This window comes from Callorhinchus milii, unplaced genomic scaffold, assembly GCF_018977255.1.
Source record: "Callorhinchus milii isolate IMCB2004 unplaced genomic scaffold, IMCB_Cmil_1.0 Scaffold24, whole genome shotgun sequence".
In the NCBI taxonomy this organism is placed as follows: Eukaryota; Metazoa; Chordata; class Chondrichthyes; order Chimaeriformes; family Callorhinchidae; genus Callorhinchus; species Callorhinchus milii.
The window spans coordinates 852,143-879,036 of record NW_024704765.1 but is presented as its reverse complement, the minus strand read 5'-3'; the positions used below and the strand labels follow the sequence as shown (position 1 = coordinate 879,036).

The 26,894-nt window shown below is 50.6% G+C and overlaps 1 protein-coding gene across 1 annotated transcript in view; it reads left to right on the top strand.

Moving 5' to 3' along the window:
• arhgef10la (Rho guanine nucleotide exchange factor (GEF) 10-like a) overlaps positions 1-7,105 on the top strand; it is a 73,966-nt gene extending 66,861 nt beyond the window's left edge. Inside the window, exons 27-29 of the mRNA XM_042343619.1 lie at positions 334-505; positions 1,096-1,218; positions 2,153-7,105. Of these exons, the coding sequence (XP_042199553.1) occupies positions 334-505; positions 1,096-1,218; positions 2,153-2,676 (819 nt within the window). The 3' untranslated portion in view covers positions 2,677-7,105. The remainder of the gene's footprint in view (positions 1-333; positions 506-1,095; positions 1,219-2,152) is intronic.
• Positions 7,106-26,894: the final 19,789 nt, after the last annotated feature.

Here is a 26,894-nt window from a genome sequence, read left to right as displayed (position 1 = left end):
GGGCTGAAGCCTCATGTGCGCTCACAGTCTAAGTTAAGGTGAAGAAGTTCCATTTGATCTCGTCCTTCCAGAATTCCCGCCCTCCCGTCCTCACATCACAGCGTCTATTTCTTAAACACATCCCAAGTGTCCTGACCTCGACCACAATTCTTGCACCACCTATCAATTCTCCTTTGTGTAAAGAAATATTGTGACTATCGTGAAAGCGCCCCCCCCCGCCCTCCACCTTTGTGGTCTCTGGAATATTGTCAAGTGCTCTGGGGCACTATATAAATGCAAGTCATTGTTGTTGTTGTGTTGGGGTGTGAGAGCTCCTGTCTCTCTGCCTCGCAGTGCTTCGATGCCCATCCTCAGAAGGAGGTGACTGTGACCCACATGATGAAGGCGGGGGGTGGTGTGTGGATGGCGTTCTCAGCTGGGGCCTCACTGCGCTTGTTTCACACCGAGACACTGGAGCACCTACAGGAGATCAACATTGCCCCACGCAGCGCCTGCCTCACTCCGGGTAATTCTCCCCGTCTCCCACTGAGCCCTCACACTCCACACTGGCACTTCCCCCCACCCCCGCCCCTGCCCTATTTCTCTTTCTTTCCTCCTCCCCACTCTCTCGCTTTTTTTCTTTCTCTCTCTCTCCCCTTCCCCTCCCCCCTCACTCTCTCTCTTGATCCCTCTGTTTCTCCCATCCCACACTCTCTCTTCCGCCCACCACCCCTGCCTCCTCCCCCCACACCCACCCCCCCTCCCCGCCCCCACCGTGAGAGATTTGCTCAGTGACGTTACCTGGTTATTGTGTTCGAGATGATCAGACTTTGTTCTCTGCTTGTTTGTCTCTCGCAGCATCTCTGCCCGCACACTCTGGAACTCTATCCCACAATCCCTCCACCTCACCCCCTCTCTTGCCTTCAAATCTCGTCTAAAGACCTTCCTCTTTGAGCATTCCTTCGGTATCCCTCCCACCCCTATCCCCCCTCTGCCCTCCACGCATCCTGTCCCTTACTCACATCTTGGTCCCAATCCCCTGATTGTCCAGCAGCCTGGGACATCTTTCTGATACAAGTGTAATTTGTTGTTACTGTTACTGTTGTTTCTCGCTAGGCCAGAGGAAGGTGCTGGTGACCAGCCTGTTGGTGTGCCAGGGGCTGCTGTGGGTGGGGACTGACCAGGGCTTGCTGATTGCGTTGCCTGTGCCAAAACTCGAGGGCATTCCCAAAGTAACAGGTAGGCTCTGAATTGGCTGTTTCTCTGACTGAACCTGAGGCACAGAATTTCTCCTGATCCAAGGCCTTGGAACCATAGACATTTACATTTAATGTGTCTGCCGGCTCCTTTAATAGTAATCCTTTCAGTCCCAGTGACCTGCACAACCCCAATCCGGTCTGCTCCACATCCCCCGCCCCAACCGCCCTATCATCGGTGGCCGGGCTCTCAGCCCCGAGGCTCTGGAACTCTATCCCCCAGTGCCTTCACCGCTTCCTCCCTTTCCTCCTTCAAGGCCGGTCTCAAGACCTTTCTCTTTGACCGTGCCTTCAGCTCCCCTCTCGACTCTCTCCCCCCTCCTCGCTCCCTCCCTTCCCTCCCCTCACCCTGACCATTTCCCCCTTGCTCGGTCCTGACCCAACTGTACAGCGCCTTGGGACGTCCTCCCGACGTGAAAGGTGCTCTATAAATGGAATCTTGTTGTTGTTGTTGTTGTACTGCTTTTTAAGTATTAATCCTTTTCCCTTTTGAAAGCCAATATGGTTTCCGCTTTAACCACAGCTCCCGCTGGTTAAAGCGGAACACGGGGAGAAGCCCTGACTACGCTGTGTGAACAATTTCTCCTAACCTCCCCATTTGCTAAAGAAATTCTGAATGAATATGGTTAGCAATTGAGCTAGTGTCGAGATTGAGTCAATGTGCCTGTCTCCTTACTCACTTAAATCATTGGTGTCTCAACGTAAAACGGATGTTGAGGAATTTTGGGATTCTAGTTCTTCCCAGTTGTTGCCCTGCAGGTGGGGGCTGACCTCCTACCCCTCCCCTCCCTTCCTGATCCCAACCACCAGTTTGGGTGCAGATCCCTGACTGTCCAGCGCCTTGGGACCTCCTCCTGATGTGAAAGACGCTGCGTAAATTGTTGTTGTTGCTGAGTATCTGATGTGATGTTTTCCAGGGAAGGGGATGATTTCGCTGAATGCTCATTGTGGCCCAGTGCAGTTCCTGGTTCCCGCGGTGGGCTCCCTGTGTTTGGATTCCCTGAAGAGCGATTCCTCCGAGGACGTGTCGGAGAGCCAGTGTTCCGAGGTCAAGACGGACTCCTCCTCCCAGGAATCCCTGCAGGAACAGCAGAGCCAGCAGGACAGGAAGAAGGGAATCTTCCTGCGCTACAGCTTGCAGACCACGTCTCACCTCCCCGGCCAGTTCCTGTCTGCCCAGGAACAGCCCCAACCCAACGGCAGCTGCTCCCCGGAGCACAGTGTGGAGGATGGTTCCATTTACGAAATTGTGGACGATCCGGACGTGTGGGTGAGAAGCAGGGCTTCCCCCCGAGAGCCGGCCAGGAAGGAGAGGGTGGGCTCAGTGGCCATTCTCTCGGGGGGGCGGGGTTACCAGAGGTTAAACGGAAACTCCAAGCCGACCGTACACAGTGACTCGGACAACACGCTGCTCATCTGGCAAATCCCTCTGACTCTCTAGGTCGCCCTGTCTGGGACACGCAGTCTACACATCGTCACACGGCAACACGGCGGGCGGCCAGTGATCAGTGCCGGCATTGGCAAGGTGGGGGGAGCGGGGCTTCAAAGGGAAACTAGACTTTTTGGAACCATGTTTGCGGGATTAATTTTGATTTTTCCAGGGAGACTTAGCTGTGCTTTGTTGGGTATTATTGCCCTGCAAACCATTTCAAAGGTTTAGAGAGGCTTTTGAAGTGACTTAATTTCCTCTTTGACAACTCTGTGTGGAGACTGGGCATTCTAGGTGCTCGAGAGTGCACTTGCATCGCACTTCCCCTCCACCTCTTAGGTTTTTCCCCCACCACGCACCCCACACCCACCCACTGGTTCCTTTCACCAATTTCCTTTCCCACTCCTGATAAAATTGGGCCATCGCATGCTGGAAATGACCGTGTTCTGATCCACATGTCACGGGTTCTGTCGCCTCGCCACGAAGGTTCATGAGATGCAATAAAACTGTTGAAAAACGGGCAAAACGCTGGCCATGCAGAGCGTGGAGCCAAGCAGCAATGTGAGTGGGAGCTGCCGCCGTGGAAGGAGTGAAGGAATCGGGGTAAATATGTACACTGAACGCTGTCAACAGAAAATGGCTGGTGCTCTGTCCTGAGGGAACTTGTCAACGTTGCCTGCCTCAACAGTGCTCCAAGGGGTACAAATCTATCTCCCGGCGCATTTTCTAAGTGTGGTGTTAAATCTGAGCTCACAGCACAGGTACCTACTCAGGGTTTCACAGCCATGTTTAATATCTCCCAATGATTGGGATCTCCTGTCCTCCTGGAGGTCGGGTTCACAGCATCCAAGATCAATTAATGTACTGCTTTATTTGTCAGCCTCTTTCTCTCTCTCCCCACACACACACACAGATTACCCCAGCAAAGCCTTGTGGGCAGCTTTGCCAATGCTTACACTGTGGCCATCACAGGTCTGAAATTCAACCCTGCCTCAGCCTAGAGATCCATTTGCTGTCACAGAGCAGTGGAGAATTCTTCAATTCGATCCTAATTCGGAAGCCGGCTTTCCGAGGTTCACTTACTGTAGTTAAAAATAAGGCTTTCCGGTTTAAGAGTAAACTTTAACAAGAGTTTTTCTGCGAATCTGAGCAATCATAGATTTTAAGATGCAATTGTCTGACAGGCTAAGACTTGAGTGGGATTTTCAGCCTGTGGAAAGGAGTTAGGAGGGCGAGACCGCTTCTATGCTTCACAACTGATGGAAAATAATTTGTGTCTTTCCTCCTACCACCCCTCCCACCTTGCCTGTGATCTGAACCAAAGCTAAGGCTTTGGCTTGACCTTCCACAGTCAGTCAACTGCACTGGAAATCTCTTGGGCTTCCAGGGATTTTATCAGCTTGACTCAGTCGCACTCACACCCTGGCTTCCAGGTCAGAAGATTGTGGGTTCAAGCCCCAAGTCAGTACATGAGCTAATCATCTGCTCCAGGCTGACACTCCTGTGGAGTACAGCACGGCACAAGATCAGCTGAGCCTAGGTTCTCAGAGAAAAGGAGAGCCTGTTAACATGCGAGTGGGGGGAGGAATCATTGAACGTTCTGGTAACGTTCTGCCTTGTGTCAACTCTCACCCTGCTTCAAATTTGGCAGCCAAAATAGTACTGCCTGGGGACGGGCCTCGCTTTCTGATATAATTGGCCTCGGAGTTGGAGATAATCAACCATGTACAGTAATCCTAACCTAAATCCACTCTGTCACTCACAGCGCTCTGGGCAATGTGTTTGCTGGCTGATCTGTCAGAAGCTGCTGGCCCGTTTTGTACAGTAATTTATAGTCATTGTCGCTAATCGTCTCTTCAGTGAAATAAGACCGAACGGTAGAAAAACTAAATTGCTCAATATTTTGTTCACACAAAAAAAGCTTAGAGCGGGAGGGGTAACAGGTTGGGTATTAAAGTGCAGTTGTATTAAGCCGCATCACTGGTGAAAACAGAGCTCCTCGAAACCTGCCCTGCAATTTTTGCCAGTTCTGTCAAATCCCATGGAAAATGTATCAAAGCTTTCTTTAATTTTTTTTTGACACAAATTTTTTGGCCTACACAAATCATCAGGAAAACGTGTGGGCTTAAGCCTTTTAATAGCTCAATAAGTGAAAGTTCTTGTAGATGCAGTCAATAATTTGGATCAGAAGGTTTTGGGTTCAAGCCCCCAATTTGGGGCTTGAGCTCAGTTGACACTGCTGCTCAGTGTAGTGCTGGGGGGAGGGGGCAGCTGTATTGTTAAAGGGGCCGTTCTTTGGATGAGACGTTAAACCGAGTTCCCTTCCATGGCTGTTAGTTGGACATTAATGATTCTATTGAAAAGGAAGGAATGTCTCCCGGTGCCCTGGCAAACAACTATCTTAAATTGATTCATAAATTGATCTTTCATTTCCTGGCTACATGTGGAACCTTGTGCGGTGCATAAAATGGCCGTCTCATTTGCCTAAAAAAAAGTCACTAGCCACCAAGTCCAGCACAGCCTCGATATAACACACAGGATTTTTGCTTAAAGTGGTTGCAACTTTGGGGCCCGTTCAATGCGGATTTTTTCATTCAACATTGGATAATGTATCTTGCAAAGGAAATGTCTCAGTCAACAAATCTTTGTTGGGGGAACTGTAGCAGTCTCTATAACATTCTTCGTGTACAAAAGGCATCGAGGCTAAAACGTTCGTCTTCCGGGTAAGCAACCAGGGATTGATGTTGGTGATGATGATCTGGAAGTCAGACATTTTTTCTTTTTAATGTGGTGACAAGGGACACCACGTTGTAAATGGGACGCTAATTACCATACATTTGTTTGAGACGTCTTGCCGTTATCAAATTATTTTTTTTTGAACCCGGGTCGACATCTCGTTGCGTTCCCTGTCTTGGCCTGTAAGCCTCTCCTTATGACTTTCCCAGGCCCCTTTCTACACCACTGATATATACTTTTGGCGGGACCATATCCGTCACCAGTGCCATCACCGCACCGAGCTGTGATTTTTATATCAAGCCTATTTATAAAATCAATTATGCTGCCTCCAAATGCCCCCAGCTGGCACCAGATGCTGTTAATGTTGTCAAGGTTGTGTATGTGTGTGTGTGTAGGGGGGCTGGAGGAGCAAAAGCTATTACCCCCATTGTTAATCCATTCTGATTGCCTTCACAGTCTAGGGTTAATGCAGATGAGAGCGTTGTGTGCGCTCTCATCACAATGTGGCTCGTTATTTTCCTGCATTTCTCACTCCCCTCTGACACCTCCTTATGCTCACTGCTAACACTCCCACCAGCCTGCGCCCCCATTCAAAGGTTTTGAATAAGGTCCTGTGTGTGGAGGACAGGGCTGAGGTTTATTCACTTGCAGAAGTTGATGTCTCTTCTATGCACAACAAACCTTGAAGAGCATTTCCCCACCGATCCTGAACCAATGTGTACATAGTCTGTACGTTTCTCCTTCAGCCTCTGCCCACTGTCCTGTGTCCCAGGGGTAGTGAGCAATGGCCTCTGGCTTGCTGTTGGCGTGTGCAGTGCCTCGCAGCTCAGCAGTGGATCCAAGAGCATCGTTCCGCTGACCGGGAACACGAACAGAGCCGGACTTTGCCATCAGGAAGCAGATCCAGGATCGTGTAGAACGCTCCCCCAGTTTTAGACATTTGCACTTTCTTGTTCTCAGCCTTGCCTCCCCCTACTCTCCTCTCTCCCCCCCCCCCCCCCCCCCCACTCTCCCCGTTAGTCACACGCTCTCCTGATCAGATTCCGCTCCCTAACTCCAAGGAATAAGCCAATCGCTTATTCTAACAGATTCAGTGTCACAAAGAGATTCAGTATCTCCTCGCCTGTTTTTCTGTAACCCGAGCCCTGAAATTCTGGTTTTGGCCCTAAACCCGTTGAATTCTTATTGAAGATGGTGTTTTGGAAAATGCTTAAAATTCGGTTCAAGACGTTTGGGACGAGGTCCCAATTATCCACCAAATAATAGCTGGAGTCATCTCTTAACATCGGAAGAAATAGTTTGACTTGAACTGAAAATAATGTACAAAAATACTTTCTATCTTCATATTAATTACTCCAGTAACTTTTTATATAGGATTTGTACTGTATATGGGATGAGTTTGGTTTTGCTTGCCTGTTCAGAGAGGAAACGGAAGAGCTTTCTATCTACCTGTGTAAAGGTTCACTCAGTGGGCTTATGTCTTGCTCTTTTTTGTATTGGTTTCGCTGGACAATGATGGAGCCATGGAATTTGGTGAACTGAATGTTGCACATTCCCCTTGACCAGTCCCTTGCTGGCCAGAGAGGTCGTCAGTTATTGAAAAGCTGCATTTGCCGTTTCTAATGCAGAATATAATTTATATTTCAGGAATGCCAAGAGGTCCTCGTTACTAATTGTAACTTTGAATAAAGTTTCAATCCTCAAAGTTGTTCCGAGTCTGGAATTTCTTTGGGAGGGGGCGGTTGGGGGGGTGAGGAGGACGGTGGGGAGGAGAATTTGCATTGTTACATAATAGATTTGAAGTGGAATTCTTGGTCACAAACCATCTTGCAGGCAGTTCATCAATTATTTTCCTCTGACTCTCACTGCGAGGAAATGCTGGACTTCCTCGAGTCCAAAATCAATGGAAACCGCTCAGCTGCCACTGCCCTCCCAACTTCCACCCCCTCCCTACCCCCACTCCGCACAATTACCCATCCCTCCTTCCACACCTTTGAACCTGTCACCCCCTCCTCTGTCTTCAACACAGTAACCGCCATGAAATCCATCACCTGCTCCCTCGACCCCATCCCCACCCTTCTCTTAAATCCCAGCTCCAACTCCTTGCCCCACTAATCGCCGACATCATTAACCTCTCCCTGTCATCTGGCACTGTTCCTTCCCCCCTCAAAACAGCCACTATCACCCCCACCTTGAAGAAACCTTCCCTCGACCCATCAGAGCTATCTAGCTACCAGCCCATCTCAAATCTCCCCTTCCTATCCAAGGTCCTTGAGAGAGTCGTTGCCTCCCAGCTTCGCTCTTTCCTCTCCTCTCACTCCCTCCATGAACCCCTCCAATCGGGTTTCCGTGTTGCCCACAGCACGGAAACTGCTCCGGTCAAGGTTACAAACGACATCCTGACCATGTGTGACCAGGGCTCCCTCTGCCTCCTCGTCCTCCTCGACCTCTCCGCCGCCTTTGACACCGTGGACCACTCAATCCCCCTCCACAGCCTCTCCTCCCACCTTAACCTTCAAGGTTCTGTTCTTGACTGGTTCAGGTCCTATCTTTCACACAGCCTCCACTTGGTCTCTGCAAACGGATTCTCCTCCAACCCCGCACTGTCTCGTGCGGTGTTCCTCAGGGCTGTATCCTCGGTCCCTTCCTCTTCACCCTCTACACGTTCCTCCTTGGTGACGTCATCCGCAGACATGGTGTAAATTTCCACATGTATGCGGATGACACCCAACTCTATCTCTCTGCTTCCACCCTGATCTCCAGGACTACTGGTGTCCTGTCCCACATCAAGTCCTGGACGAGGGCCAACTTTCTCCAACTCAACATCAGCAAAACCGAGGCCCACCTGATTGGCTCACGCCAGCGCCTCCGCACCCTGGGCACTGGCAGCATCAGCCTCCACGGCTGCACACTCAACCTCACTAAGCCGGTCAGGAACCTGGGTGTCTTGTTTGACCCTGAACTGTCCTTTCTCCCCCACATCCGCACCATGACCGGCACTGCCTACCACCACCTCTGCAACAATGCCAGACTCTGCCACTGCCTCACCCCTCAGGCTGCCCAAACCCTCACCCACGCATTCGTCACCTCAAGGCTCGATTACGGGAACTCCCTCCTCATCGGCCTTCCCAACTCTTCCTTTCACACGCTGCAGATCATCCAAAACTCTGCAGCTCGTGTACTCTCATGCACCAGGCTCCGTAACCCCATCATCCCCACCCTCGCCCAACTCCATTGGCTCCCCATCCTCCAGAGGATCGAGTTCAAGATCCTTGTTCTCACCTTTAAGGCCATCCATGGCCTTGCCCCCTCCTACCTCTCTGACCTGCTGACTCCCTACCAACCTGCCCGCTCCCTCTGTTCATCGGGGTCCAGCCTGATCTGGGTCTCCCGCCCGACCCGCCCTACCATCGGTGACCGGGCTTTCAGCCTCTCTGCCCCCACACTCTGGAACTCCATCCCACGGTCCCTTCACCTCGCTTCCTCCTTTGCCTCCTTCAAGGCCGATCACAAGAACCTTCTCTTCGATCGTGCCTGTGGTCTCCCTCCCACCTCTCTCTCCCTTCCCTCACCCCTACACCACCCCTCCCCCATGCTCGGGCCCTGACTGTTCAGCGCTTTGGGATGTGAAAGGCAGTTTATAAATGTCATTTTGTTGTTGTTGTATTATATAAAAGGAATTTGGATAGCAGCCTGCAGAGGAATATTAATAGGTGTGTACAATATTGTGCGGGGGAGGGAGAGAGCGCGAGGCAGGGGGAATTGTATAGATTATATAGAGAACAACAGTGTAGACTGAATGGACTGAACAGCTTTTTTCTTTGCCAGAACATTCTATGGGTCAAAATTGTGACAGTTTATAACCAATTCCATTAATGTTGTTCATATAAATGAGTGAGGTTTTTTTTCCCAGCAGATATTTTCATTCTTGGAAATGCAGCAAAAATAGAGGGACATTTATACAGTGATTTGTGGAGATTCTACCTGGGTTTGGATTGATCATGATCAATGTTATACGGTTTTGGCAAAGTGTTTAATTTAGTCTGAAATTCGAAGTGTTTTTCATAAGGGATTAACAGAAATTGGGCTTTAATGTTAAGATTGTATTTAAGAATCTGCTAAATCCTAGACACTGAAATGGTACCTTGACAAGAATAATTCTAGGCCTTGATGGAATTTCTACCCAGTGTTGTTTAAAGCATGGGTGGCTTCTTGCCTCTGCCTCAGGGTAATTTCCAGTGACTGTGTTGGTTACAAAACCAATTTAATCTGAGGTTTTGGTGCCAATGTTCTCACTGTCCCGGACAGAGAGATGCTGATTGAGGGCTTTTAAAGACACAGAACACCCAACCAACAACACTGCTTCAAGCAGAATCTAAAGCGTTTAAGAGGGAATTATAATAATCTTCCTTGTATTTGAAATGAACAAATAACTGAATGAATACAGGAGAAGGTTTGGGGGGCGCGGGGAAAGGGCCGTTGAGAAGGACTGAACAGAGAGCTCTTACCCCAAACAGCACAGATACGATGGGCTGAATGGCCACTCACTGCTATAGCATTCTAAGAGTCTTCTCCATCAATGAACCTCCCATTAAATGCTCAGTATTAATAAATAAATAATAAATCAATGAATTTGTTTAATTTTAATTGCTCTACCACCTTTGCCACCCTTCCCTCCCTCTCCTCCTTCCCTCCCTCCCTCCCTCCCTCCCTCCCTCCCTCCCTCATGTTGTGGGATTCTCAAATTTTGCAGGGCAAAGTTTTAAAGGTTACAATATCCTGAAAACCTCTCGGGGGAGTGGGGAGTAGGAGGCTTACCACTGTCTCTTGAAGAGGAAGGAACGTGAGGTGACAGAGCAGATCACTGGACCCTCAATGAGCCATCGTCTCTTGATCACGGGTACAGCAATTCATTGTGTTGTGCCTGGTTCTGATTAAATCAGGGAATGAATAATTAAATGGCCTTTGGGAGACAGATTAGCAAATCAGTTATTTTTAGTCCAAGTTTATATAAAAAAAATAATCCTGATACAAGCAAAAAAGCCACTTGGCAAAACTTTCATATCTTAGGAATTAAATAGTGTCAATCTGTGTTCTTGTCTGGTGAGGGCTGCCTCCCTGTGACATCCTTCACAAGGCTCAGAGCCAAGATCAGTGACAGGAAACTGGTAGGTCATTGAAATAACTAAGACTCATCTTTACATTTGATACAGCGCCTTTCACATCAGGACATCTCAAAGTGCTTCACAGGATTCACTGTAAAGAGATTGGATTCTGAAGTCAATCGCAGCAGCTAATTTGCACGCAGCAATGTTCCACAAGCAGCCGTGAAGCGAATCACAAATGTTATTTCGGGGAATTGTCGGCCAGGACATTGGGAAGGAGAAACTCCCTTCTCTTTTCCAATAGTCCGCAGAATCTTTAACGTCCACCTGAACAGATAGATTGGACCTGGGTTTAATAATAATTATCCTTGCATTTGATATCGCACATTATCACGTTGTTGAGACATCTCAAAGCATTTCACTGCGGAGTGTAGTGACTGTGTGTTTGTGGGAAAAATGTGGCAGCCAGTGATGCACAAACAGAAATGGAGTGAGTGACCAATTTTGGGGGGGAGATTGTTGACCAGGACACCAGGAGAGAGAAACTCCCTTCTCTTTTTGAATAGTGCCTTGGGATCTTTAATGTCCACCTGAACAGGCAGACAGAACCTTAGTTTAACGTCTCATCTGAAGGAAGGCACCTCTGACAATACAACACACTCCCAGCACTGCATTGGAACATCAGTTTAGACTAATGAGTTCCAAGTCCCGCCGTGGGGCTTGATCCCACAACTTCTGACTCAGCGTTGAGTGTACACTACCACTGAGCTAGGCTGACAAATAGCTGAGGCTTTGAGGAGGAGAGGGACTGGAGATTGGAGAAGTTAAGAGGAAACTCCCAGCGACAGATTGCACACATGTGAATTCATTGAAATGCAAATTAGATAGATTTCTTTTGGAAAATAATATTTTGGGATACAATACATGAATAATTTGAGACTTGACAAGTGTAGTTTCCTTGGAAGAACTAGGCAACTTTGGATTGAGTGACCCAATTTTTTTTAAGGGAATATTACCCCCGGAAAAGCGATCGACAACTCCACAGTACCCCCTCCCCACCACAAACACGCACACACACCTCTCCACACACATACCCCTCTACCACCTCCCCACCCTGACACACTCTTCTCCATTCCCCCACACACCTCCGACTCAACACAGAAACACTCCCCACCCCTTCCCCTCCCTCCACCACCACCCATACAGACACACACAACCACAACCCCCCCCCCCCGCCAAACACACAAATTATTCATTACAAACACAGGAGCTAATTCCAACGGCCCTCACCAGCTGTCTGGTCCCTGACCCCAGGCCCCCACCGGGAGAGAGGTAAACAAGCCTCGTGGTAAACAGAGTCGCTGGGTTCAAAGGTCAGTATGCAATTGGCCACTCAGTGCCTCATTAATGCTCTCCCGGGTCACAGGGGCTTCGGTTCTGACAAAGGGCAGAGCTTTATCTGCGCTTCATACTGAAAGTTCTTTAAGGACTGTGAGAAATCTGTGTCCTTGGAGAGTGAGAGTGAAGCCAGATGGTCAATTTCTGGCAGAGTATTGGCACCGGCGGGCACGCCAGCGACTCCAGCTCCCACGCACTACTGACGCTCAGATTACAGTCATACTCACAGCACGCCAGTGTTTTACTGAATCCCGGGCTCCGTGTCTGTGCAGGACTGAGCCCAGCCCAGCTGCCTCTCCATAAGGGGAGAGAACAACAGCCCGAACCTAAACCTAGCAACAGAATGTCTCTGTGCTAAATACAAGCTTATTAATAATAATAATAATCCCTACCTTTCATACAGCGCCTTATTATATTATCAAAACAACTCAAAGAGCCTCGCAGGATTTACTGTAAAGTGTAGTGACTGTATATTTTCGAGGTGAACGTGGCAGTCAGTTTCCTACACAACAATGTCCCACAAACAGGTATGGAGTGAGTGACCGATTTTATCCGGGGGATTGTTGGCCAGGAAACCAGGAGAGAGAAACTCTTTTCGAACAGTGTCATAGGATCTTTAACTGTCCACCTGAACAGGCATAAACGGAACCACGGTTTAACGTCTCATCCAAGGCACGGCGCCTCCAACAACGCACCGCTCCCCCAGCTCCACTCTGGTGGCCCAGGGCTGTGAGTTCCCGAAGTAGGGCATGAACCTACAATCCTCTGACTTGGAGACTGGAAGCGCTATTGACTGAGCCGGGCTGACACCCGGGTGAAAGGGAGGTGGGCTGACAGGAGCGTTTAACACATGCTTAAAGCGATGATCTTAAACCGCATTAAAATTACGCTCAGGGGTGAAGATAGCAAACGAGGCCATTTGTAAAGACATATCTCTCTGCTGTCGCGATGTTAATCAACCCAAAGAACACTTTAGACGATCTGAAATTGCTTTCTGCCCAGAAGGTAATTAAATCCTTTGATTTGCCTCTTGGTAACACCTGGATTGTTACAAAACCCCAATGACGCTGCATCAAAATCATTCCATCATCCCCGAACTGTGGCCCTGGTTTATTAGTAACCTGCAAAACTCTGACAAGAAGCTGATTATATTACATTTACACTGTCCGTTTGTTTCAACTAGAACAACAACAGAGCGCTTGACAGTGGTGGAGTACGAAGCCAAACCAGGGCGGTGGGCGGGAGATGACTGTAGGAACTGTCGAATAGGAAGGTGGAGGGATAGAGGAGTGTTCCAGAGTTTCGGGGCGTAGTGGCTGAAAGTGTGGCAGGAGGGCACGAGAGACATGCAGAAGGCCGCAGCCTGTCGAGCGGTGGCAGAGGGTTATGGGTTGAGGGGAAGGGAAGCAGGTCGGGAGTTGCCAGGGCATGAAGGGATTTGAAAACAAGTGTGAGGATCCTGAAATGGATCCGAGGGATTGTTAGTCAGAACACCGGGAGTGAGAAACCCCTTTCCCTTTCCCTCCCTCCTCCAGCAAGAACCAGATATTCTGGGGACGGGACACAGGATCCTTAATTGTGATCAGGAACAGTGATGATGATGATGGCGATCGTGATGGTGACGGTAGGGAAGGAAAACCCAACAGAAAATCTGCTGCTTTGTGACGGGGGGGCGGGGTGGGGGGTTGGTGGTTGGAGCTGTCCTGGTCTCTGTGGGCTGTGTGCATCAATTATCCCTCCTGATTAATATCCCAATATACCCACCTCCCCACACACACACACACACACATAATGTCTACACGTCATGCCAGCGAGTTCTGCTTTCCCCCTCCCCTCCCTCCCTCCCTCCCACACACACACACAAGCACACAGACGAGATACAATTGAATTAGATGTAGGTTTCCATTAACATTTTGCTTATCTGCCGGATTAATAAGGCCAGCTCTTATCTGCGGGGTTCCGGTAACTCTGATTCCGCAGTGACTCGTGAGGATTCTCTTTATCACCGAGCGAGCAGACAGGGAGAGGGAGGCGTTGGCCTTTTAATAACAAAAACTCAAATGGCAACATCTGGGTGTGATAGACTGCCTGTGTGGTTCACACCCAAACCCCCAACACCTTTTTAATGACTGATTGCAATTAAATCGAGGATGTGTGGTGTGGGATTTTTTTTTCTTTTTCTGCAACAGGACGGGGTGTTTGAGACGTGGAATGGAAGTCAAGCTGCTGCCGCGTCTGTTCGGGGGTTTTTAACACTTTGAGAAATTCATGAGCTTTTTTTTAAATTAAAATATAATTTGCAAGTAAAAAAACGCACTATTTTAGGAGTGAGAGGAGCGCTGGGACTCTGCCAAGCCTCGAAGAGGAGAGAATGTTCCAGAACTCTAATCTTCAACCACCAGCCCTGCCTGGCTCAGCCGTTCTCGGCTCTATGGGCAGGAGGTTGCGAGGTTTCCAGGACTGCGTGTGGACTCTGGAGCTCACAGTCTGAGCTGACACTCCAGCACAGCGCTGGGGTGGGAGAGCTGCATTGGCCTTCAGAGCAGAGGTTAAACTGAGGTCTTTTCTGTGTCTGTTCAGGCGCTTGTTCAAGATTCCGCCATTGGAAAAGATAAGGAAATTTCTCCCTGTGTCCCGGCCGACAATCCCCAGATAAAATTCACTTTGTGGCTGTTTGCTGAAGACTGTTATGTGCGATAAAAGCTGGTGTGTATCTCACTGATCACCGAGTCTGTGTCTTTATGAACTCAAGGTTATTAGTAATTACCTTCTAGATAATTATAGGACGAAGCCAATAAAGAGCCAACAATTTTATAAACCATAACAAGTATGAGTGAGTGAATGTGTGAGGGTGTGTGAGTGAGGGAATGTGTGTGAATGAGTGAGTGAGTGAAAGAATGAGTGAGTGTGTGTGTGCAGGTATGTGAGTTAGTGAGAGAATGAGTGTGAGTGAACTTTTATGAGTGAGTATTTGTGTGTGAGTATTTGAGTACTTGGAAGAAGTTACCCCCACAATCCCTAACCGATGCCTTGGAGTCCTCTGAACTCCTCTCCCTCTGGCCTTCAACCCTCACCGACCCCTCTTCTCCTCTCTCCCTCCTCCACAATACCCTCTCCTCCACACTCGATACTCTTGCCCCCATCACTTCCCGCACTGTCTCCTACTCCCGCTCCTCCCCCTGGTACACCACCCACCTCCGCTCACTGAAAAGCCAGGTGCGGGCTGCTGAACGCACCTGTGTCAAATCTGGCCTAACGGTCCACCGACAAATCTGGCTGGACCTCCTCAAAATTTACCGCTCCACTCTAGCCTCGGCCAAGTCGTCCTTCTACTCCAGGATAATCCTGGAGGCGAAGAACAACCCCAGGCTACTGTTTTCCACCACAACCCGACTCCTCCGTCCCCCCCGCCACCCCGCGCAGGTCATCTCCTCCAACCTTCACTGCGAGGAGATGCTGGATTTCCTTGAATCCAAGATCAAGGGAATCCGCTCCGCGGTCACTTCCCCTCCAACTTCCACCCACCACCCACCCCTTCCCTCCCACACTCCGACTCCTACCCATCCTCCCCTACACACCTTCGTACCCGTTTCCCCACCCTCTGTCACTGAACTCATCCTATCCCTAAAACCAACCACCTGCTCCCTTGACCCCATCCCCACTCCACTCCTTATCTCCCAGCTCCACTTTCTTGCCCCACATATCACTGACATCATCAACCTGTCCCTCTCCTCTGGCTCTGTCCCCATTCCATTAAAAACTGCCATCATCACGCCCACCCTGAAAAAACCCTCCCTTGATGCGTCGCAGCTATCAAGCTACCGGCCCATCTCCAACCTCCCCTTTCTCTCCAAGGTCTTGGAAAGAGTTGTCGCCTCCCAACTGCGCTCTTTCCTTTCCACCCATTCTCTTTTCGAACCCCTTCAGTCAGGTTTCCGTGCTGCCCATAGCACAGAAACTGCCCTGGTCAAGGTCACCAATGATATCCTGACCATCTGTGACCAGGGCTCCCTCTGTCTCCTCGTCCTCCTCGACCTATCGGCAGCATTCGATACGGTCGACCACGCTATCCTACTCCACCGCTTGTCCTCCCACCTCAACCTTCAAGGCACTGTCCTTGAATGGTTTAGGTCGTACCTTTCTCACCGTCTTCACTTTGTCTCGACGAATGGCTTCTCCTCCACCCCCCGCACTGTCTCATGTGGTGTCCCTCAGGGCTCTGTCCTCGGTCCCCTCCTCTTCACCCTCTATATGCTCCCCCTTGGTGACATCATCCGCAGACATGGAGTTAACTTCCACATGTATGCGGATGACACCCAACTCTACCTTTCCTCCTCTACTCTCAACTCCACGACCACCGATGTCCTGACAGCTGCCTGTCCGACATCGAGTCCTGGACGAGAGACAACTTTCTTCAGCTCAACGTGCGAAAAACCGAGGCCCTCCTGATTGGCTCACGTCAGCGCCTCCGCACCTCAGGCGCTGACACCATCAGCATCCAAGGCTGCACTCTCCACCTCTCAAAGCCAGTCAGGAACCTCGGCGTTTTGTTCGACCCTGAGCTGTCCTTTCTCCCTCACATCCGCACCACAACTGGCACCGCCTTCCATCACCTCCGGAACATCGCCAGACTACGGCATTACCTCACCCCTCACGCTGCTGAAACCCTGGTTCACGCCTTTGTCACCTCAAGGCTGGACTATGGGAACTCTCTCCTCGCCGGCCTTCCCGCCACCTCCCTCCACAAGCTGCAGGTCATTCAGAACTCTGCAGCTCGTGTACTGTCCCGCACCAGGCTTCGGGACCACATCACTCCCACCCTCGCTCGCCTCCACTGGCTCCCCATCCCCCAGAGGATTGATTTCAAGATCCTCATCCTCACCTACAAGGCCATTCACGGCCTTGCTCCCTCCTACCTCTCCAACCTACTATCCCCCTACCTACCTGCCCGTACCCTCCGTTCCTCTGGCTCCGGTCTGCTCCACGTCCCCCGCCCCAACCGCCCTACCATCGGTGGTCGGGCCTTCAGCCTCTCAGCCCCCAGGCTCTGGAACTCCATCCCCCAGTGCCTTCGCCGCTTCCTCCCTTTCCTCCTTCAAGGCCGGTCTCAAAACCTTTCTCTTTGACCTTCAGCCTTCAGCTCCCCTCTCGACTCTCTTCCCCCTCCTCGCTCCCTCCCTTCCCTCCCCTCACCCTGACCATTTCCCCCTCCTCGCTCCCTCCCTTCCCTCCCCTCACCCTGACCATTTCCCCCCTCCTCGCTCCCTCCCTTCCCTCCCCTCACCCTGACCATTTCCCCCCTGCTCGGGTCATGACCCAACTGTGCAGCGCCTTGGGACGTCCTCCTGACGTGAAAGGCGCTTTATAAATGGAATCTTGTTGTTGTTGTTGTGTGCTAGAGTGTGAGTGAGTGATTGTTAGGCAAGTTTAGGGCAAAACATTAGGCAGGTTTCCTTACTCCACACACCTCAATTTACCAAACAGTTAGTAGGAACCTGGTTGTTAGTAGATTGGTTGATCGTTTTCCAGGGGCAATAATCCCTTCAAAAACATAATAGTAATAATATGGTCATTCAATCCATGACTGTTTGTGGGACGCTGCTGTGCGCAATTGGCTGCCGCGTTTCGCCCACAAAATATACAGTCAATTCACTTTACAGTATATTCTGTGAAGAGCTTTGAGACGTCTCAAGGACACCACTTGCCCTATCCCCCTACTCCACTGGCTCTTTCCCCTCCTTTGAACACCACACCCTCTCCCACCCCTCATTCCTCTCCCTTAAAATCCTCCTCCTCTACCGGCCCCTAAAACCTCTCCTACCTTCATCTCTGACATTTCAACACTCCTCACATCTCTTTGCCTCTGCTCTGATCGCCTCATCATCCTGGGCGACTTTAACCTACACTTCACACCCTCCTGCTCCATCTCCACAGACTTCTCTTCCCTGCTCTCCTCACTCAACCTCTCCTTACACATAAACTCCCCCACTCACAGTCACGGCCACCCACTCGATTTGGTGATCACCCGGGGCCTCAGTGTCTCGGATGTCACTATTACCGACAAGGCCATCTCTGACCACTACTTCATCTCCTTCACCACCTCCACCCCCCTCCCCACCTCCACCATACCCACCACCATCTTCTACCGCCCTTGGAAGAAGTTACACCCACAATCCCTAACCGATGCCTTGGAGTCCTCTGAACTCCTCTCCCTCTGGCCTTCAACCCTCTTCTCCTCTCTCCCTCCTCCACAATACCCTCTCCTCCACACTCGATACTCTTGCCCCCATCACTTCCCGCACTGTCTCCTACTCCCGCTCCTCCCCCTGGTACACCACCCACCTCCGCTCACTGAAAAGCCAGGTGCGGGCTGCTGAACGCACCTGTGTCAAATCTGGCCTAACGGTCCACCGACAAATCTGGCTGGACCTCCTCAAAATTTACCGCTCCACTCTAGCCTCGGCCAAGTCGTCCTTCTACTCCAGGATAATCCTGGAGGCGAAGAACAACCCCAGGCTACTGTTTTCCACCACAACCCGACTCCTCCGTCCCCCCCGCCACCCCGCGCAGGTCATCTCCTCCAACCTTCACTGCGAGGAGATGCTGGATTTCCTTGAATCCAAGATCAAGGGAATCCGCTCCGCGGTCACTTCCCCTCCAACTTCCACCCACCCCCACCCCTCCCTCCCACACTCCGACTCCTACCCATCCTCCCCTACACACCTTCGTACCCGTTTCCCCACCCTCTGTCACTGAACTCATCCTATCCCTAAAACCAACCACCTGCTCCCTTGACCCCATCCCCACTCCACTCCTTATCTCCCAGCTCCACTTTCTTGCCCCACATATCACCGACATCATCAACCTGTCCCTCTCCTCTGGCTCTGTCATTCTCTTAAAAACTGCCATCATCACGCCCACCCTGAAAAAACCCTCCCTTGATGCGTCGCAGCTATCAAGCTACCGGCCCATCTCCAACCTCCCCTTTCTCTCCAAGGTCCTGGAAAGAGTTGTCGCCTCCCAACTGCGCTCTTTCCTTTCCACCCATTCACTTTTCGAACCCCTTCAGTCAGGTTTCCGTGCTGCCCATAGCACAGAAACTGCCCTGGTCAAGGTCACCAATGATATCCTGACCATCTGTGACCAGGGCTCCCTCTGCCTCCTCGTCCTCCTCGACCTATCGGCAGCATTCGATACGGTCGACCACGCTATCCTACTCCACCGCTTGTCCTCCCACCTCAACCTTCAAGGCACTGTCCTTGAGTGGTTTAGGTCGTACCTTTCTCACCGTCTTCACTTTGTCTCGACGAATGGCTTCTCCTCCACCCCCCGCACTGTCTCATGTGGTGTCCCTCAGGGCTCTGTCCTCGGTCCCCTCCTCTTCACCCTCTATATGCTCCCCCTGTGGTGACATCATCCGCAGACATGGAGTTAACTTCCACATGTATGCGGATGACACCCAACTCTACCTTTCCTCCTCTACTCTCAACTCCACGACCACCGATGTCCTGACAGCTGCCTGTCCGACATCGAGTCCTGGACGAGAGACAACTTTCTTCAGCTCAACGTGCGAAAAACCGAGGCCCTCCTGATTGGCTCACGTCAGCGCCTCCGCACCTCAGGCGCTGACACCATCAGCATCCAAGGCTGCACTCTCCACCTCTCAAAGCCAGTCAGGAACCTCGGCGTTTTGTTCGACCCTGAGCTGTCCTTTCTCCCTCACATCCGCACCACAACTGGCACCGCCTTCCATCACCTCCGGAACATCGCCAGACTACGGCACTACCTCACCCCTCACGCTGCTGAAACCCTGGTCCACTCCTTTGTCACCTCAAGGCTGGACTATGGGAACTCTCTCCTCGCCGGCCTTCCCGCCACCTCCCTCCACACTGCAGGTCATCCAGAACTCTGCAGCTCGTGTACTGTCCTGCACCGGACACCGCGACCACATCACTCCCACCCTCGCTCTCGCCCTCACCCTCACCCTCGCTCGCCTCCACTGGCTCCCCATCCCCCAGAGGATTGATTTCAAGATCCTCATCCTCACCTACAAGGCCATCCACGGCCTTGCTCCCTCCTACCTCTCCGACCTACTATCCCCCTACCTACCTGCCCGTACCCTCCGTTCCTCCGGCTCCGGTCTGCTCCACGTCCCCCGCCCCAACCGCCCTACCATCGGTGGTCGGGCCTTCAGCCTCTCAGCCCCCAGGCTCTGGAACTCCATCCCCCAGTGCCTTCGCCACTTCCTCCCTTTCCTCCTTCAAGGCCGGTCTCAAAACCTTTCTCTTTGACCGAGCCTTCAGCTCCCCTCTCAACTCTCTTCCCCTCCTCGCTCCCTCCCTTCCCTCCCCTCACCCTGACCATTTCCCCCCTCCTTGCTCCCTCCCTTCCCTCCCCTCACCCTGACCATTTCCCCCCTGCTCGGGTCCTGACCCAACTGTGCAGCGCCTTGGGACGTCCTCCCGACGTGAAAGGCGCTTTATAAATGGAATCTTGTTGTTGTTGTTGTTGTCTCAAAGACATAGTGCCTTATATCAAATGCAAGGATTATTGTTATTATTATTGTTGTAGGACAAGTTTTGGTGTTGGGATAATTGTGACATTCTCGCCCTCCTCCACAGTCACAGCCTCTGTGGCCGAGCCTGCATTGTTTTGAGGTGAAGCCCTCCCTCACACATTGCCCCCTCTCCCTGCAGGATAAACCTCTGACGTTAATGATGTTTGACAGCTCAGGATGGGCACCTTTTACCCTGACAGTGAGAAATGAAGAGGTCTTGCAGCCTCTCTGGTGTCTGTGCTTCAGCCGCTGTTGGCCATTCCGATGCCTCCGTGCTGCTCTCACTGTAGTAATCCACTCTATCACCTGTCAGCTCGCTGCTGTGCGGCAGGCAGGCCTGTTAGTGTTGGGACTGGCTGGGACCGAGCCTCGTTGTCCTGGGGTCAGCTTACCTCCTGTCTGCAGCCTCGGCCTAGCTCAGAGCAATGTTCCTGCTTCACGTTCTCATTCCCATCCATACAACATCGTACACACCTTGTCAAGGTCCTCGCTGAGACGTCTCTCTTTTCAAGGCTTAATGACCTTAAATTGTTCCTCAGAGCTCATTCCTCTAACATTGGGGATTGTCTTTGTTGCTCTCTTCGGCACTGCTCCCCCCCCTCCCACACCCCCCAAACCCCATCCATATGTTGTGGTGATCAAAGCTTTCACCCCAATTCCAAGCCCAAATTGTGTGTGTGTGTGTGCACGTGCTCTTGATGGTCCACACGTCCTCCCCATCTCTCGCGTGGATTGTGGGGTGAGAGGTGTGACTGAGACCACTTACTATCTGTCATGTACCACAGCAGCAGGAAAAGCGAGGGGTTTGGAGGTCAGAGGTCAAAGGAGGATCACCTGTGAAGAGTTAGTGAGGTGATGTCAGGTGAACAATGTTACATCCCTAACCTCTGAATCTCCCTCTCTCCCCCTCCCCCTCGCTCGGGAGCGAACCCTCCAAGACGTTTTCCTATGTGAAAGGCTCTGTATAAATCCAAGTTGTTGTTGATGATATTGTGAGCCATATTGCAACACGCTGCCATTCCTTAATTAATAGCTATCCATAATTAAAGAACAGAATAACAAAACACAGGTACAAACAGGTCCATATTCGTGGAAAATAATAATAATAACAATCCTTGTTTTTGAATTAGCATCCTATCACGTCTTCAAGACGTCTCAAAGAGCTTGACAGTGTAGTGGCTGTGAGATTTCATCCACTGGCTTTTTTCTTTCAAAATGGCCACCCCTTTCCTCCAGCAGGCGAGTGTGGGTGGTGGGGGCCTGTTTACTCCTGGTCGCGGGATTTAACACTTCTTCACCTGAAATCGTCTGAAAAACCAAGATTAAATGTTAAACACTGTAGATAATGGTGATTAAAAACATGGGGAAAAGTCTGAGAGAAACCATCGTTAGGAAGTGGGGGAAACGGAAGCCAGACATAAAGGACCTCTTTTTAACAAGTTTTCTGCCCATTTGGGAAAACGGTATTAATACTATCAATAATCCTTGCATTTTGATACAGCGCATCATATCATCGAGACGTCTCAAAGCGCTTCACAAAATATACTGTAAAGTGCATTGATTGTGTACTTTGTGGACGTTTAGGAATGTACCAGTTCTCCCCCCGAGCCCCCCACACTGCCCCCCCCCACCACCGCTCTGTTTGTTGGCTCAGATTAACGTTGTCTCACATTACACACTGCAGTCTGCTCACTCGCGCCCCACTCCAGCCGTCTAAAGGCCTCTTAATCTCACTGACATTGCTGGCGGACACCCAGTGAATTAGTGTAAAATGCACCATCAGAACATTTCCCATTGTCCCCACGGGACATTTTATGAAAAGAAACATCACAATAATGACCGTCCCCATCCAGGTTATTAAAGTTAACAGCTTGCTCTCGGCTTTTAATTATCACTTGAACCAAAGAGCATCTTACCGCTCAAAACTGAAACATTGCGAAAGACACTGAACTGTGAGACACTCCAGCTGAGAACTCAGGGACAACTGTGAACAAGGTCACTTTACGTGCAGCGAGATCCCAGCCACCCCCACAAGATGAGCAATCAGTTTAAATTGGACAGGACCCCAGTACAGAGAAACTCCCCGCTCTTTTCCCACAGCATCTTAGGATTGTTAACCTCCGCCTGAACAGACAGAACATCTGGTCTGAAGCACATCGTCTCTGACAACGAAACAAACTCTCTCTCCGCTACTGAATTGGAAGGTTAAGCCTGATTTGGAAGGTCAAGCTCAGAGTGCTGGCCAGCTCACAAAGTAGTGACCCAGAGGGAGACAGCCAGGCGTTTGACCCATGTCCGTATTTAAAAGTCTATAAACCAAACCGTGATTTCCATGCATCCCACCTGCACTTGGAAATCCCAGAGATAGGTTGCTGGATGGATGCGCATCTTGTTTTACTAATTCCAGAGAGTATTAGGCGTAGGTTGGCAAGAGCCAAGGTTTGAGGAACCCAGACTGTGCGTTGGAGTAACTGCTGGAGTTTAACCAGCAGTTACTCCAAGCATAGCTTGTCATTGAGAGAGAGCTGTCTGGACAGCTTTTCCACTGCTTTTCCAGCTAGGACCACCTTCAGGGCTTTGGCTTGCAGGCTTAATAGAAGCTGAGTGGAGAGGGGAGAGCGGGTGTGGAGAGCTAAGCACACACAGGGAGTGAGTGGTGATGCCAGGCGAACTGGCACGGGAGGAGGTGCTGGTGGGCGTGAGGTGGCAAATGGAGGAGGTGATGTTTGTATGAATTTCTGCTCAGCTGTGACCACTTCATCCAGAGCCAGAGCAAGTTGGTGCCATCTCCTCGACTCCCCTGATCTGTGAGTCCTAGTCCTCCGCCACCCCACCACCACATATCTGGGTTTTAGTACTGATGCCTTGGGTCTTAACAGGAGGATGGACCAGTGAGAAATGGCCAACAATCCATTAGATAAAATAGCTCATTGAAAGGGAAACCTCTTGTGAGGGCTGAGAGGATTCCCTTTCAAACACACCCGATTGCCTCTCTTCAGCAGATGCTCCTGGGACATCTGACAACCGGGCTTATTCATTCTCCTCGTTATAGGCCGATCTCTACCCTCGCTCCTCCTCAGCTATTTGCCTGCACAATACATCAGTCACAAATTGCTGCTGGTGGAAGGCCAGAGGGTGAGAAGATCCAAGAAGGTCCTAGGAAAAAGCTTCTCCCCCCCCCCCCCCCACCCGAGAAGGCTTTTTTGCCTTCAGAGAGTGCTTTTTTGCACTCTCTGCTCTATGCTGGAGTCTGTGTATCAGGGAGCTGCTTGGGACAGTTCCCAGATATCTGAGACGAAGAAAGCAAGATTGTTTGCCCACGAAATGCCAGCTGACATGAGTTTGCAGCCCCCCCACCCCTCCCCCCGATCCCCCTGCTTCACAGAGTGAAAAGAAATCGAAATCGAGATAACTGTGATAACTGCGTGACCTGTGCCAGAAAGCCTTTCCTTCCAAACCGTGAACCTCCTGCGTTGGTTCAGTCACTCAATTGCTCTCGGGGTCACATGTTTATGGGTTGGAGCCTCCACGTCGGAATCTGAGCTCAGGGGCCAGGCTGAAATTCGCTCACTCTGGTGAGGTTCCTCACTTGCCAGTCGGAGTGTGGGATCTTCTGCTACTGTGTTTTGCTGCACAAATCCAGCCACCAGGAGAGCACACAGCAAAGTCCATCCCACTGGTTCCCAAGCCAGTGTTGCTGCAATAACGAGCCAAACGTCCAATTTATGCAGAGGATTGTTGGCCAGGTCACTGGTACATGTTGTCTCGAAGTCTTTAACATCCACCCGAACAGGCACCGACGTGATGTCGGTTTAAAACCTCACATGAGAGATGGCACCTCTGACAACACAGCACTTCCCCCACCAGCCCTAGACTGGACCATAGCATTAATCAGCGCCAAACCCGATCGATCCGGATCAATTACACAAGGCTGGCGGGGGGATGGCCAGGCATGTGCTGATGTTGGGGTAGGGCAAGGATGGGCGGGCAGTGGGATGTTGTGTGTAGGAATTGTTGGGGTGGATGGCTCAGTTGCTTAGTTTCATATCCATGGTGTGTCTTCAGGTATAGACAGAAAATGTCAGCGCTCTGAGATGCTGCCCTGCTTGAAAGAGGCTATAGAAATGCAAGTTGTTGTTGTTGTTTTCAGGTTTGATATTTTTTCCCTGGAGTCCCAGAGACACAGAGAAAAAAAACAAAGATGTAAAGTTCAGCCTCACTGCTTGGCAAAGCAAATTTGTTGCTGCTGGATAAATAGTCTTCCACTTTATCTGCTAAGTTTAGTGGATCTACCCCTGTGCACTTATAAATACTGCAAATGAATATCATGCGTCTGATTTAATTTCTATATTTCTAATCCAATGTTCTTTATAATTTACAACTGGAAAGTGTTCTCTCCCCTTCCCTCCCCTCCTCTCACTTCAGGTCCATCTCTGTCCTGAGTAGACACCCACACTAAACGCCACACCCCGATTACCCTGAGGGAATTATCCTTGCCAAACTCCACTGGTTGCCTGTCACAGAGCAGATTAACTTCAAGACCCTCAACCAAGTGTTTAAATCCCTCTACACCTTGGCACCGCCCCATTCCTCCAACCTCCCCTCTCCTCACAGCACTACCTGCTGCCTTGGCTTTACTGGCTCCGACCTCCTTCTTGTCCCTTGAATCCTCCACTCCACCATCAGGGGCCTTCAGCCACTATGCCCCGAAGCTATGGAAGTTCCTTCCTCAATCCCTTTGCCTTGCCCCCTCCTTCCCCATTTCAGGTTGCGCCTGAAGACCTTCCTCTTCCTCCTCCGCTGTGCAGGACTGAAAGAGGGTGAAAGAAGATTCAATAACAAGTTTCAAGAGAGAAGTGGATAGATATTGGGGAGGACACATTTGCAGGGCTATGGGGATAGATTGGGGGAATGAGATGAATATGGATAGCTCTTTCAAAGAGCCGGCATAGGCACAAAGGGCTGAATGGCCTCCTTCTGTGCTGTATAATTCTATGATTCTATGATTTTATGACTCCTCACCTCCCTTGCTCTTCCCTTCCTCCTAAACTCTAAAGGATTCCTCCCTCTCTCACTCTTCAGATCACACCTGAAGACTTCTCTCTAGAATATGAAACTATGTCACTGTTAAGTGCTCCGAGACTTTATCCTGTGGGAAAGGCGCTGCATGAATACAAGTTATTGTTGTTGAGGCCATTCAGCTCATTGAGCCCGTTCCTTTGGCAGTTCTTGTGATCCCATTCTGCTGTGCTCTCACGCTCTCTCAGAATGAGGAAAGAGTGTCTGATCTGGCTGGCAAATGGTTTAACTCAATTTTTTTTTGCCAATTTAGACAAATTCAATTATTGAAGAGAATCTGAAGTGATTTTAGACACAGATTCCAGCATGTTCCCTGACAGGTGACCCCTGTAAGACGTAGAACAGAATGTTAATTCCCATGTCACCAGTATTTTTCTGAATTTAAACATGCTCAAAATTCAGCAAATTATATAAAATTGCTGTAATGTCCTGCATTAGGCAGTCAGCAAATTGGGCTTTAAACCAATTGCCAAAAAAAATTGAACTGAACAAGCAGCGTTTCACTGCTGGTAAATGTGACCAGCCGCCAGACACCCATTCCCCCTCCAACCATGTTCTTATCCTCACTGAGACCCCTCCTCACCTGCCACCCTGCCCAGCGATCCTGCCCGAGTCATTGCATGTGAAGTGCTTACCCCTGGAAAAGCGATCCAGAAAATCGACTAACAACCGGGCTCCTACTTATTACTAAGGCACATGCCATAAGGGGACTTGTCCAATGGTTCACCCTGCCAGGAATCGAACCCAGGTTCTCTCGCTTGTGAGCGAGTGCGCTAACCACTGAGCTACAGGACTCCACAAACTTTGGCTCAGCGTGAGGCTCCTGGTATGAGCTTGGACGCTCTACACTCTCGGTCGCTTCAGGACACGAAGTGAAGCCAGCTTCATGCTGGCATGAGAGGTGCTGGCCTCCCCTCCCCCACACCTTCCTTGGACACTGAGAAACATCCAGCACCTGCTAAATACCAATGAGATGGCTTAAAGCCACACTCATCCACAAGGAGCCAGTGCAGATGGCAGGAGATGGGATGCCAAGCTGCTGGGAGCTGGGAGCCAGCATGGTGAGGTCCGAGGCAGAGATGCCAACAGCTCACAGAGTCGCGAAATTCTAAATTATTCCCCCTCAGCACAAGACCATATTCCAATTAAACAGTGATAAACTGAATTGGTTCCTCGAGAGAATCCTCTCTGTGCTGTTCGTTTATAATCCCAGCACAGAGACAGGCCACCCGGCCTGAGGATTTACACCCTGCAGGACTCCTCACCCACCCTCACCCTCACCCACCCTCACTCATCTTCACACTCACCCACCCTCACCCACTCTCACCCACCTTCACCCTCACCCACCTTCACCC